This window comes from Harpegnathos saltator, unplaced genomic scaffold (genome assembly GCF_003227715.2).
Source record: "Harpegnathos saltator strain DR-91 unplaced genomic scaffold, Hsal_v8.6 scaffold60, whole genome shotgun sequence".
NCBI classification, from domain to species: Eukaryota; Metazoa; Arthropoda; class Insecta; order Hymenoptera; family Formicidae; genus Harpegnathos; species Harpegnathos saltator.
Genome location: NW_020230427.1, coordinates 757,676 through 770,538, shown reverse-complemented (window position 1 = coordinate 770,538; position 12,863 = coordinate 757,676). Strand labels below are relative to the sequence as shown.

General features: G+C 34.2%; 2 protein-coding genes across 6 annotated transcripts in view; both read right to left on the bottom strand.

The window, feature by feature from the left end:
* Positions 1 to 12,863, bottom strand: part of alpha-Man-Ia (alpha-Mannosidase class I a) — a 923,832-nt gene that overhangs the window by 213,558 nt on the left and 697,411 nt on the right. The gene's annotated exons all lie outside the window — the stretch shown is intronic.
* Positions 4,337 to 9,416, bottom strand: LOC112589778 (uncharacterized). 4 transcript variants are annotated; one of them, XM_025304311.1, is made up of 5 exons: positions 9,210 to 9,416; positions 7,792 to 8,053; positions 7,608 to 7,724; positions 4,915 to 5,005; positions 4,337 to 4,452 (listed from the first exon to the last, which is right to left on the bottom strand). In XM_025304311.1, exons 1-5 carry the CDS (start codon positions 9,349 to 9,351, stop codon positions 4,387 to 4,389), a joined length of 678 nt encoding a protein of 225 aa, XP_025160096.1. In that variant the 5' UTR covers positions 9,352 to 9,416; the 3' UTR covers positions 4,337 to 4,386. The 4 variants fall into 4 exon arrangements, with proteins under 4 accessions (XP_025160096.1, XP_025160097.1, XP_025160095.1 ...); XM_025304312.1 differs by lacking the exon at positions 4,337 to 4,452 and having other exon boundaries at positions 4,778 to 5,005; positions 7,792 to 7,830; positions 7,918 to 8,053; XM_025304310.1 differs by lacking the exon at positions 4,337 to 4,452 and having other exon boundaries at positions 4,778 to 5,005.

Here is a 12,863-nt window from a genome sequence, read left to right as displayed (position 1 = left end):
AAGAAACAAAATGAAAAAGTACATCAATCAAAGTATTGTCCATCGTTAGCTATGACTCTTTTCCATCTTTTGGTCAGCAAGCGAATTCCGCGACAAAAGAATGACTTATCTTTGGAGGCTATCCAGAGACTCATTTCTCTCGTTTTCATAAGAATTGAAGCATTCCTCAGCAAGTGCATGTGCCATCGACCGAAACAAGTGGTAGTCAGAAGGGAAACAGTCTGGTGAATAAGCCGCATGAAGTAACTCTTTCCACCGAAGTGCTTCTAACGTTTCCTTGACAGATTTTGTGACGTGAGGCCGAGCGTTGTCATGAAGCAAAATCACTTTATGCTGTCTCGTTTCATATTCTCGTCGTTTTTTCGTGCAATGCTCGGCTCAAACGGATCATTTGTTCTCTGTAGAGATCTCCTGTGACTGTTTGATCACTTTTCAACAGCTCATGGTACAGCACACCCTTCTGATACCACCAAATACAAAGCATTGCCTTCTTTCCGTGGATATTCCGCTTTGGAGTCAATGTTGAGGATTGATCGGGATTGCAAATAGTTTTTCGACGTTTGGAATTATCAAAATAAATCCGTTTTTCATCCCCAGTGATGATACGATGTAAAAGCCCCTTTCTTTGTTGCCTAACGAGCAGAAATTCGCAAGTGGCTTTTCGCCTTTCAATGTCTCTTGGCTTCAGTTCATATTTCGCCTCTGAATGTCTCTTGGCTTCAGTTCATATGGGACCCATTTTTCTTCCTTGTAAACCTTTCCTAAGGCTTTCAAACGATCGGAAATGACAGATTGAGCACAATTTTGTGCTCCTGCAAGTGCTTCTGCAAGTTGCTTTTGCGTTTGACATGGGTAATATTCAACATTTTTATCAAGATGAAATCCACGATTTAAAAAAAAATTGACTAGAAAAATCGCATTTTTTGGAAAAAACCGTTACAAATCAATACAAACACTCATTTTTTTATGATTATCGCAGCGGAATCGGAAAGAGTGACTTCGAAAACCCCTAGTAATCTACTTTGGATTAAAATTTTCGAGCATTTTCATAAAAATTCATAACATTGAAATCAACGCGAAATTTCTGTCCCAGCCGGCATTAATGGGTTAACTTCGTTAATTTTTGAACATTTCACTATATTCCTTCCATATTTATTCCTCTGAGACGTAACAACAGCCACTTGGTAACGTAATTCTTGCTCTAGCTGATGGGATTGTACTTTCGTTCTTTATACGATTATACAGGGTGTATCTAAAAGTATGTCACAAATTTTAAGGGCATATTCTAGTCAAAATAAGAAAAGAAGTTCCTATAAACATGAGTCCAAAAATGTTTCCCTTCCGAGTTATATCCCCTTAAAGTTGGAGGGAAAAAGATCGTCGACCTCGATAGTAATCTTTATTTTTATGTTTATTTAGAAAATAATGACCTCGATAGTAACCTTTATTTTGATGTGGTTTTGACAATTTAATCTGATTTTGAGAGGAAGATATGGAGGGGGGTGCTAATTTTCAAATGGCCATACGATAAATTACCTATGCGGCCAGTGTTCCGAACATTCCCAATTTTTTTCTCTGTTTTTCTCGGAAACAACTAGTCTGATAAAGAATTTTAGGAATAGCTTTTTGAACGTTATTTTCTCTTGAAGCAAATGGTTTCATTCATTTTTCAATACGACGAAAAATAAAAGAATATGGCAATTTGAAAATTAGCATCCCCTCCATATCTCTCCCTCAAAATCAAACTAAATTGCCCCCTAAATCACATAAAAATGAAGGTCACTACCGAGGTCATTATTAATTATTACGCTGTGCAAAATTTCGAGGGTCTTTTTCCCCCTAACTTTAGGGGGCTACACAGTTAAAAACGTTTCGTGCTTTTGTTAAAATTTTTTATGTGTAGAAAGTTTCGTGTTAAATTTTTTACACAGTCGTGTGTTAATTTAACATATCGTTGTTGTTACTTAGACTTTGTGTTAAATTAAAATTAACTATTTTTAAATGTTAAAATAACATTTTCTAATGTTAAAATAACACAATTTATATGTAAATGCATGAATTCTTGCTCTGACATATTTGTTAAAGTCAACATCTAAAATGTGTAAATTTCCTTATTATAACAGTTATCATGTGTTATATTATATAAAGATTGGATTTTTAACACATAGATTATGTCAATCTAACGTTTTCATTTCATCAAATCATAGATCATTACTTTTCCCAAATGTTGAAGTAACATTCATTGTATGTCAATTTAACACAAACTGTGATCTTCTTGACGGCATTCGAATGTTAAATTTTTGTGTTAATTTTTTACATATTATGCGTGTTACTTTTTAACATAGTTGTTATATGTTAAATTAACACATAAATGAGAGTGGATGATTTGAGACACATGAAATATGTTAACTTTAACACATCATTTCTTAATGTATAACTCGGAAGGAAAGCATTTTTGGATTCATGTTTGTAGGAACTTTTATCTTATTTTGTCCCCTAAAATATGCCCTTAAAATCTGTAACATACTTTTAGATACACCCTGTATATTGATGTCGGTGTATTGTGTCTCAGAAGTGAAGGTATGTTTTGTTTAATATGCTATATAATCAACAGTTTTGGAACAGATACGAGTTGTCGAATAGAAAGTCGAGAGAGAGATCGAGATTGATAATAATTCTTTTCTTTCTCGAAAGTAATTATTATTGCGTAGAATATATCACCGCGAAGTAAGATACGACTGTTCTCGTCAGTTATCAGTTAAAAAAACACATATGATGCACCGTTTGTCCGATTCACATTGAACTCCGAATGCTTTCATTATGCGATAAGTTTTGAGTTTTACTGAAGCGAGACATTCTAGGGATGCCACAAATATGCCGCTGCATGTTAAAGTGACGTATCTCATTACTTTTTGCATTATGAACAACAATAGTTTTTGCGTCTGCAATGGTGCTGTGTACCATAGTGCATTGTAGCTGCAGTTTTTTTAATTTCTTTAACGTACTCCTCACAAAGTCGATTATAGACTAGGGAAAACTTAAAAACCATTGCGCGATGTATTAGGTGCCGAACTTAATTTCCGACTCTCACAAATAGATAGTACCAACGATAGTAGCAACGAATGTTGTGACTGACAGCGCAAAAGAAGAATTAACATTTCTCCAAAATTCAGAACATAACGTCCCATTTTACTCGATAGAAAATAGAACGTAATAAGAAGCTTTTTGACATATACTTCTTCATTACTATGATTTGAAGGAAAATCCTACTGAAATTCGGTTGCTCAGTAAAGCTTATGGTGATACTGCTCCATCAAAAACAACTTGCAATGAATGGTTTCAATTTAAAAGTGGTGATTTTATATGAAATACAAACAACATCCAGGTCAGGCAAAAAAGTTTGAAGACGCTGAATTGCAAGCATTGTTGAAAAAAAATCCATCTCAAACGAACAATGAAGTAATAGAAGCATTAAATGTCACCGACGCGACTGGGTTTTCGAATGTTTATATACCATGGGAAAGATTCATAAACCAAGAAAATGGGTGCTATACGAATTGATTGATGCTGTAATCGTCTTTCCATTGTTAGTTGTTTGCTCGCAAGGTATAAAAAGGGAGTTTTTGTGACAAATTGTAATCGGCGATGAAAAATAAATCTATTATGATAATCCGAAATGCAAAAAATCCCAGACCAACCATTAATTTCGACACCTAAATGAAATATTCACGGTTACAAGGTAATGCTGTATATATGATGGGATCAAGAAGGGGCGTAATATATCATGAGCTACTGAAATCAGTGGAACAGTTAAAGACAACCGCTACTAATGACAATTGAAACGTTGAACGAGGAATTGATGCGAAAAGGCAAGAAGAATAATGTAAGAAAAACGCATTTTTCACCAGTGTAGAACAGTTGCAAATATAACAAAATATGAGTTAATATGACAGTAAAATTTCGTAACTTTTTATAAATACATATACGGAATAAGGAGTTAAGCAGAACGCTACGTTTCAACTTAATTTGTTTATTTTATAATACTCTGTTATTTATTTCACATCGTACGATATCGTATAGAGTTTGAATATATCTAAGTCAAAGAATAATAATTTTTATATAATATCGCGAGGTGCAAGTCACTAAAATTGACTATAAATATCTTTGTTGTAGTTTATATTTTTATTGAACAGCATGAAGTACCGTGAAGTACGATATTGATAACTTTGAAAGCTGAAACATAAAGTTTTTCTTTTATTCATAGAATACATTGAGCCCATAAGGGTGACGAATTTTTATAATATATTTGCATCAGCATTCGCTACCATTGTAAAACCTTCGTATGAAGCATCGAATATACCGCCTAGCGAGATATAAAAATTTTTACTATTCTTTTGTAGTAAAAACAGCAGTAATTTTTGTACATTTAAAGAAGCTGTATACCATGGCAAGCTGCATCTATAAATTAAAAATAATGAGTATTGTTACTCGCCTAAAGAAAACGTTTTTGAGACTCTCAAGCTCTTATAATCTTCGTTAAATGTAAAAATAATAAATTTTGCTTCTGTTATGGCATTTAGTTCAAAACACTTTTATGTGCGACGAATAGACAGTATTCGCAATTATTCTATCGCTATAATATGCAGGACAACTTTCTTCAAATTTGCGGAAGACAAATACTCACATTATGTTGAAGATTTCGGCATTAATATTTGAAATTTGTTGACCGACGTGGTTGCCAAGGAACATATAAAAAAAGTGAAAGAAAACGAGAATGGACGGTATAATTATTTCAAATATTTCCTCGAACGCTGTTATTGCTTTAAGAAGCTATGATGTTAAACGTACAATTAAGGAGATATTTACTTGATTATTCTGAAAAAATTGGATGGTACAAAATATCGTATTACTCACACGAAATAAATTGATTGACAAAGACACCACACCGATTACAGCTAAAAAAAGAAGCGATCTTTGCAAATTTTGCATTAAAATATCGCAAAACCTTTAACAGAAAAATCTCATATCACACATTATGCTACATTCTGTAAGGACAAAATTATTCTTTTCGCATTTAATCCAAAAATTTTATAGGTTATTTTTTACAAAATGTTGATGTGGAATAATTAATAATATCTATAATTAAAAAATAATATTAATTACAATACTATTATACAGAGTGTCTCAGACTACTCGAACAATCTGTTGTGGAGACGTAGTGCGGGTCGAAGCAAACACAAAAGTCCCACATCGTTTTGCAAAATTTGCAATAATTTTTGAAAAATTAATGTTCAAAAATCAAAAGGAAGCCAAGTGGTGGAGGAAGAGCATTCGAGCCGTAGCACAGCCAAGTTTACCTAATCCCTCTCTTGAATGCGTGGCAAAAAAGGAGAAAGAAAATGTGTTCGTCCTTAAACCGGCGCTCTTACGTTTCATCACACTGCGCCTAGAATCGCGTTAACGACCGATATATAATTGTGATTATAATTATTAAGAGATACAATAATTATGAGATCATTTTGTAAGACAGATTTAATCTGAAACATGATAAGTGTCTGTGATAAAAAAAATAATGGCAAAATAGAAAGCGATAAAAACCGATGGGAGAATTTAATTATTTTCTATCGCAATCTATCATTTCATTATGTCGGAAGGAATACGAAAGAAATATTAACGAAAGCCTATTGTACATTCACGATTGATTCTTCATATTCCTCTATTGTATCTTATTAGAGAATTGTACGATGCGCGAAATATTTAGTCTTAACGTGTTATGATCTTTGTAATAATATGAATAGAGAAACATCTTTACTCTTGGTATAACAACTTCAGATGAATTACAATGCGCCTTCCATTGTAATTATATTAGGAGTATGCAAAAGTTTCCATCCTACACGTACAAATCGCGATTATTTACATGAAAATTGCGACACATTTTTGTTAGATTATGTCAGTATTGGCCAACCTGCATAGAACCTGCATAGAAACTGATATATACTAAGTCATATTGATATAAACAATTCATATGAAGATGGAAGTCGATAAGACGCATATTTGTTATTATATGCTTTTTTTACTTTATCAGTGCAAAACAGCTGCCGAAGCAAACAGAATCATTTGCGAAACTTATGAAGAAATGGTAATTAAAAGTTTATGTCGTGAGTGGTTTCAGCATTTTGACAATGACGATTTTTACTTGAAAAACAAGAAGCGTGCCGGGCGACTAAAAGTAAGAGATGAATTTGGATAACTTAGAAGCGTTATTATAAGAAGATTCGACTCAATCGAGTATAGAATTTGCAAAAAAGTTACATATTGATCAGAGCACTGTAATTCGACGCTTGTATGAGATAGGGGAAATTTTGAAGGAAGGAAAATGGGTTCCCCATGAATTATCCGAGAACGCTATTGCCAGTCACTATTTGCCTTTCACTGTCCCATAGATACAAACATAAGTGGATTTATTATAACAATCCCAATCGCGATCCCAATAACGATCCCAATCGAAAAGATCGTACGTAAATCCCGGAGAACTTTTTAGGCCCCAGCCAAAATAAAATATCTATGGTCATAAGATCCTCCTGTGTATCTGGTGGGACATGTAAGAAATGCTATATTATGAGCTGTTAAAACCATCTCAGATTATCACTGCGGAATTATATAGTCAATAAATGAGGTAGTTGAATGAGCAATTGATTGAGAAACGACCATATTTTGACAAAACAAAACAAAGTGATTCTTCTCTACGACAATGCCAGGTGCCATGTTGCATTGACAACCCGGGATATTTTAATGGAATTGTGGGAAGTCCTACCAATCCGGCATATTCTCCAGATATTGTCCCATCAAATTTTCACTTATTTCGTTTTATGCAGCACAATTTGTCTGGTACATGATTTCGCAAGGTTGAAGAAGTGCAACAATTCATCGAGAACTATAATTCATTCTAAGAACAAAGACTTCTTTTATCGTGATTTGCCATCTTTTGCCTGAAAGATGGCAAAAAGTAGTAGATAATGCCGGAAAATATTTTGATTAAAGATACTATATCACGTATAATAATAGTAGTAAAAAACATTGCCTTAAAAATGGAAACTTTTGCATACCTCTAATAATAACTATTGTCGGCGCGCAGCGAGAAGAATGACGAGAACGCACCGCTATTCGTGTCTTATTTCCCTACTTCTATGTTTCGCCGCGCGCCAGCAACAGTTGTTAGATCGACTGTGGCCTGAGCACCGATCGTCCAATACCATTTCGGCACGCGGTCACTCGTCAGATTTTTGTTATTAATAACTCGATAAGCATTGCAAATATCGTAAACAATATGGAATATTTATGTTTGTCTTAATTTGCTCTATGTCTCCACGAATTCCTTGTACTGAGTTATGGGACAAACTATGTCTGTCTGTGTGTGTGTGTGTGTATATGTGTTGTGGAATTAATTAATATTTAATTTGACGAAAACATATTCTTAGTTTGCATGCGAATGCCAGAATATATCTGATGTAAATTTGAAGCAAAATTAAATTTGAACAGATAATGATTAATAGTTTGTTGCGTGAAAGCTCGGCACAAGATATTTTCACAGTTTAAATTATACAAACAGAAAAGCCCTTCGATGAATGATGACTGCGCAAATCAGTCTGTCGCGAATTACGTGCTGCCTTTGCGGATTAGGGATTCGCAATACGTCCTTGTCCATTGTGCTTTCCATCCGATAGCTGAAAACGCAACATTTATATTGCATATCGCTTGATTCTTCCGGATTTGATTATTTCGAATTCTCACTTGGTCACTTTAAACAACGCGCAAGCATGTAAAGCGTAACTGTAACACATTATTCCGATACTTATCACTGTGATGAATCCTAAGCAAATGAAAACTGTCAAATGCAATATCAATATGTAACAGTACTTGGACTGATCGACGAAGTATTCCACTGCAAAGTGTAGATCTTCAGCACGACTCACATTCACAGGCGAAACAATGTCAAGAATTATTGGCATAGTGTAACATATTATGATCGCTGCTATGCCGATGCAGAGACAAACTGAGGAATATCAGGATAAATCAACGATTTAATAAATTCGTTTGATTAATAACATTACAAGCAATTATTATAATACAACCAGGTGCCCCACATTGTGTGGGATTAAAATATCTGTACTGTTGCATTAATACTTTTGTAGTCTAAGCAAAATGATATTAAGGTAAACGTACCGAATTACGCCACTTTAAGCAAAGAATAATTTTTGAGAGTTTATTTTTAAAAAAGTAAAGTGGTGTTAAGTAAGACTATGAATCTTACTAAACCTTATTATTGTAAATTAGCGAAAATACATATACAAATTAGAAATAAACAAGATTATTTATTTATATAAAAGAATAAATATGAACTGCAACTGTCCCGAATTATACCCATTGAAATTGTAGGTCCCAATTTACGCCACTGATTATGTACCAAATAACACCACTCTATATTATATTATATAAATATATTGTATAAAAACCATATAACTTTTTAATATTATACCTTTTTATCATCTTTTATTATATTTTAATCATACAAAACTAAAACATTTTATATTACTACCCAAAAATATTTCATTTTATCATATTATAAGGTACAATGACACTTTATAGGTTAGTAATCATATAAAAGTAAATTCAGTCGAAAATAGTCAAAAGTGACAGATCTTTGATGTAGGCTTTTGAAATTGGTTTTCATGGAAAATCACATTATATTATTGTATGCTTACTTTAGCGCATTTTACACACTATCTCTCACGACTTCTTTCCGACAATTTTAAACACTTTTCCTCAGCTAAGATTTCTTACACGCATAGATCGAGCTAAGGTGGCGTAATTCGGTACGTTCACCTTAAGAACAAAAAACACATTATAGTACTGTATATAAGTGTGCGCATGACATATTTTCCTTCATTACATTAATATATGAAAGAGAAAAGCAGAATGTAGAACTGAGTGCGACATTAAAACCGTGTTGATCAAAATTGATCAAAATTACGAATCATTACGAATACTGAAAATATGTGCGCGTGTGTGCGTAAACCAGACGGTATTGAATAAAGCGATGAGTAAGCGATGAGGTGTAATTATTACTACAATTACGCTAAACATTAACTTGCTATAATTGCAAGCAATAAATGTGCACGTGTATAAATTAGTCCGCAATCAATGCTTACGCAGACACATTTTCGTAAACTGTTTCGCAATGTTGGCGTAATCATTCATTATATCGAGTTCCGCTTTATTCTTGAAAAACTTCCAATCGTAGTATATATTTTCGATAATTTCTCTTATCTGTAGTGGACAAACAATCTTCATGACACGTTCGAACGAACGAGGCGAAGTAACTCGTCATCGACTTACCGTATCAGATTTGAAATAATATAAGTGATATATATACAATTGGAAAATAGTCGGGAAAATGAAAGAGAACACCTTAATCAGTACATCCATGGTACACTCGTGCGTGATAAACACCGCCAACTAAAAACGATAATTACATTGATGACGATGCGCGTTGATAGCACTTCTCGCATCCGAAATACACAAAGAGCGCAAGAACGCGTAATACCTGAACGAATATCGCCGAGAGAGATATGGTCGTCATGAAGATTACCTGGACGCATGTCCATTTTGAGTCCTGATAGGGCCACAGGCCGAGCGACTTGAGTAGGATACGAGTGCACTTGTAGTAACGATTCTCCACTGACATGTTCCATAAAGAAGTCGACGAGCGAATGAAAGAAGGGAGAAATTTCAAGGAGAACAATATCTCGCTATGATACCAATTACCTTGTATTTGATGTATATTCGTCATGGTATATACCGTATTTGCCGCGAAAACATTGCGAAGATGCATTACCGCCAAATTACTAAATGACGGCAATAATTTGGTGCATCTTCGTATTCGCACGATGAAAAAGTGAGGGGAGCTAGCTTGTAACATCGATCGATAACCAATCAACCTCCGTGGTGAAACGATAGCAACAGCGGTGACAATTGACGTAATTATGAGTTTCTCTTCCGAACAATACCTTCAGCGAAAATATATTTCATAGTATTGATTTTCTCGCGCAAGCAGCATTTTTGCATAGTTAGTCATGCGATGTGCCTTACGAACTCTCACCCTCCGCGTTGGCACCAGTGTGAAGTTGGCACCTCATTTTTTAGCACCGAAAGTTTTAACGATAGTTCTATTGGCACCCACAATAGTTCTACAGTTCCTGATAGGTTATATCAATGCCGAATTAGTTAACAAAATGACAGATTGAAAATATCAGGTGCTAACTTCCTGTAGCACCGCAACTTCCAAAAAAAGCCATTTTAATAGTTCTATAGTTCCTGATATGTTTTAGCAAAAGTTCTGGCTTCTAACCAATTTTAAATAATTTTTGAAACTTAGCGCCACCACCGCATCACAAGAGTAAAGTATCAGTTTGCTGGCAGTTCCAGCCGACTTCTGGATGTCTTTTAATAGTTCTACAATAGTTCCAACGCTTTAGGTGGGTTTCGTCGTGGGTGCCGGCCTTTAACTATTTTTAAATAATTTTTGAATCTTAGCACCGCACCACAAGAGTAAAGTATCAGTTTGCTGGCAGTTCCAGCCAACTTCTTGGTCTCATTTAGTAGTTTAGTCGGCCAGCAAACTGATACTTTATTCTTGTGATGCGGTACTGGCGCTAAGTTTCCAAAATTATATAAAAATAGGTAAACGCCAACCCCCGACGAAACCTACCTAAAGCGTTGGAACTATTGTAGAACTACTAAAAGAGATTAAGAGGTCGGCTGGAACTGCCAGCAATCTGATACTTTACTCTTGTAGTGCGGTGCTGACGCTGAGATTTAAAAATTATTTAAAAATAGTTAAAGGCCGGCATCCGCGACGAAACCTACCTAAGGCGTTGGAACTATTGTAAAACTACTAAAAGAAATCCAGAAGTCGGCTGAAACTGTCAGCAAACTGATACTTTACTCTTGTGGTGCGGTGCTGGCGTTAAGATTAAAAAATTATTTAAAAATGGTTAAAGGCCGGCACCCGCGACAAAACCCACCTAAAGCGTTGGACTTATTGTAGAACTACTAACAGAGACTAAGAAATCGGCTGGAACTGCCAGCAAACTAATACTTTACTCTTGTGGTGCGGTGGTGGCGCTAAGATTAAAAAATTATTTTAAAACAGTTAAAGGCCGGTACCCGTGACGAAACCCATCTAAAGCGTTGGAACTATTGTAGAACTACTAAAAGAAACCCAGAAGTCGGCTGGAACTGCCAGCAAACTGATACTTTATTCTTGTGGTGCGGTGTTGGCGCTAAGTTTCAAAAATTATTTAAAATTAGTTAGAAGCCAGAACTTTTGCTAAAACATATCAAGACTATACTAGAACTATAAGATTTCGTGCTTGAAATGGCTTTTTTTGGAAGTTGCGGTGCTACAAGAAGTTAACACCTCATATTTTCAATCTGCCATTTTGTTAACTAATTCGGCGGAACTATTGATATAACCTCATCAGAAACTGTAGAAATTGTGGGTGCCAATAGAACTATCGTTAAAACTTGCGGTGCTAAAAAATGAAGTGCCAACTTCACACCGGCCGCGTTGGCGGAGCGGTTTCAAAAGGCAGACGTGCATTGTATGTTCTCTATTAAATGCATCAATTGTAATAGTAGAGTAGCTAACAAACATAAGTCTACATTTGGTAATCTGAAGCAAATTTTTTCATTCGATAAGCGACGGGTGTGATTTATTAGTCTCATCATCACTGTACGACATATGTACAAATCCTTCATCCGTAAACATAAAGTGAGACAGAAAATACGTTGAAAAAATCATTTATTCACCTTATTAAAGCAGAAATCAAATTCAATCCATACACTGTCAGTTTTATTACGTCTGTAAGTAATATGTAATAAGAGTAATAACAATATTCAATACCAAACAATCATTTTCCAGAAGTTAAACTTATAATATCGATTAGGAATATTTTTGCCACTGTTCACATCTTTACTGGATGGCATAAATCACAGTGAAGTACGATGCCCTCGATATTATAAGCTAGAACATGCAATAATTTATATTTAGCATATCGAAAATGCTATTAGTAATTAGTAATGAGAAACTCTCAATATCGTTGCAAAATCTTCGTATAAGATATTGAAAATACTGAGGACAGACAAATGGACGTCTTTGTTATCCTTACGCAATGGAAATAACACCACTTTTTGTATATTCAGGAAAATTGCATATTATTTTCAGTTATACCTGCAAATATATTGAAGTATACATGTTCATATTAATGTGCACTTTGCAGAATTTTAAAGATTTTATATTTTGGTAAGACATAGAAATTATTTTATACTTTAGACTTGACAATAATACTTTATGTTCGCAATGCTATTTTAAAATTACAGTCTTTAATACACTATCAGTTTGCATCAGCAAAACTTAGAAACATAATCAAATATTCATTGCATAAAATTGATTATATGGAAGAAAAGTTATCAGAATTTGAAACCCGTAGACTTTTGTTAAAAAGAAATCTAATAAAGTAAATGCGACATTTGCAGCGATATTGTTATAATTACCTGCGCTTGGTGTAACCGCTGGAGAAACCGCTTATTTAATCTTTCTTTTATGATCGTCACATGTGTAAAAAAATATATATATATATATGTGAACCATAAATATTATAGTAATATTTGTCGGAACTGTTCTATTATTATATACTTTATTATATATATTATATTCTATTATATATATTTTGTTAAACAATGTCATATACATACGAATATTAAATTGTGGAAGAATAATAATGTTTGATAGTGTTACTACA

Coding starts and splice junctions, on each gene's coding strand:
- LOC112589778 (XM_025304310.1), bottom strand. CDS start 9,351: ATGAAGATTGTTTGTCCACTACAGATAAGAGAAATTATCGAAAATATA. Junction 8,054..9,209: donor GTTTACGAAAATGTGTCTGC/GTAAGCATTGAT, acceptor GATATTCCTCAG/TTTGTCTCTGCATCGGCATA. Junction 7,725..7,791: donor GCGTTGTTTAAAGTGACCAA/GTGAGAATTCGA, acceptor TTGCGTTTTCAG/CTATCGGATGGAAAGCACAA.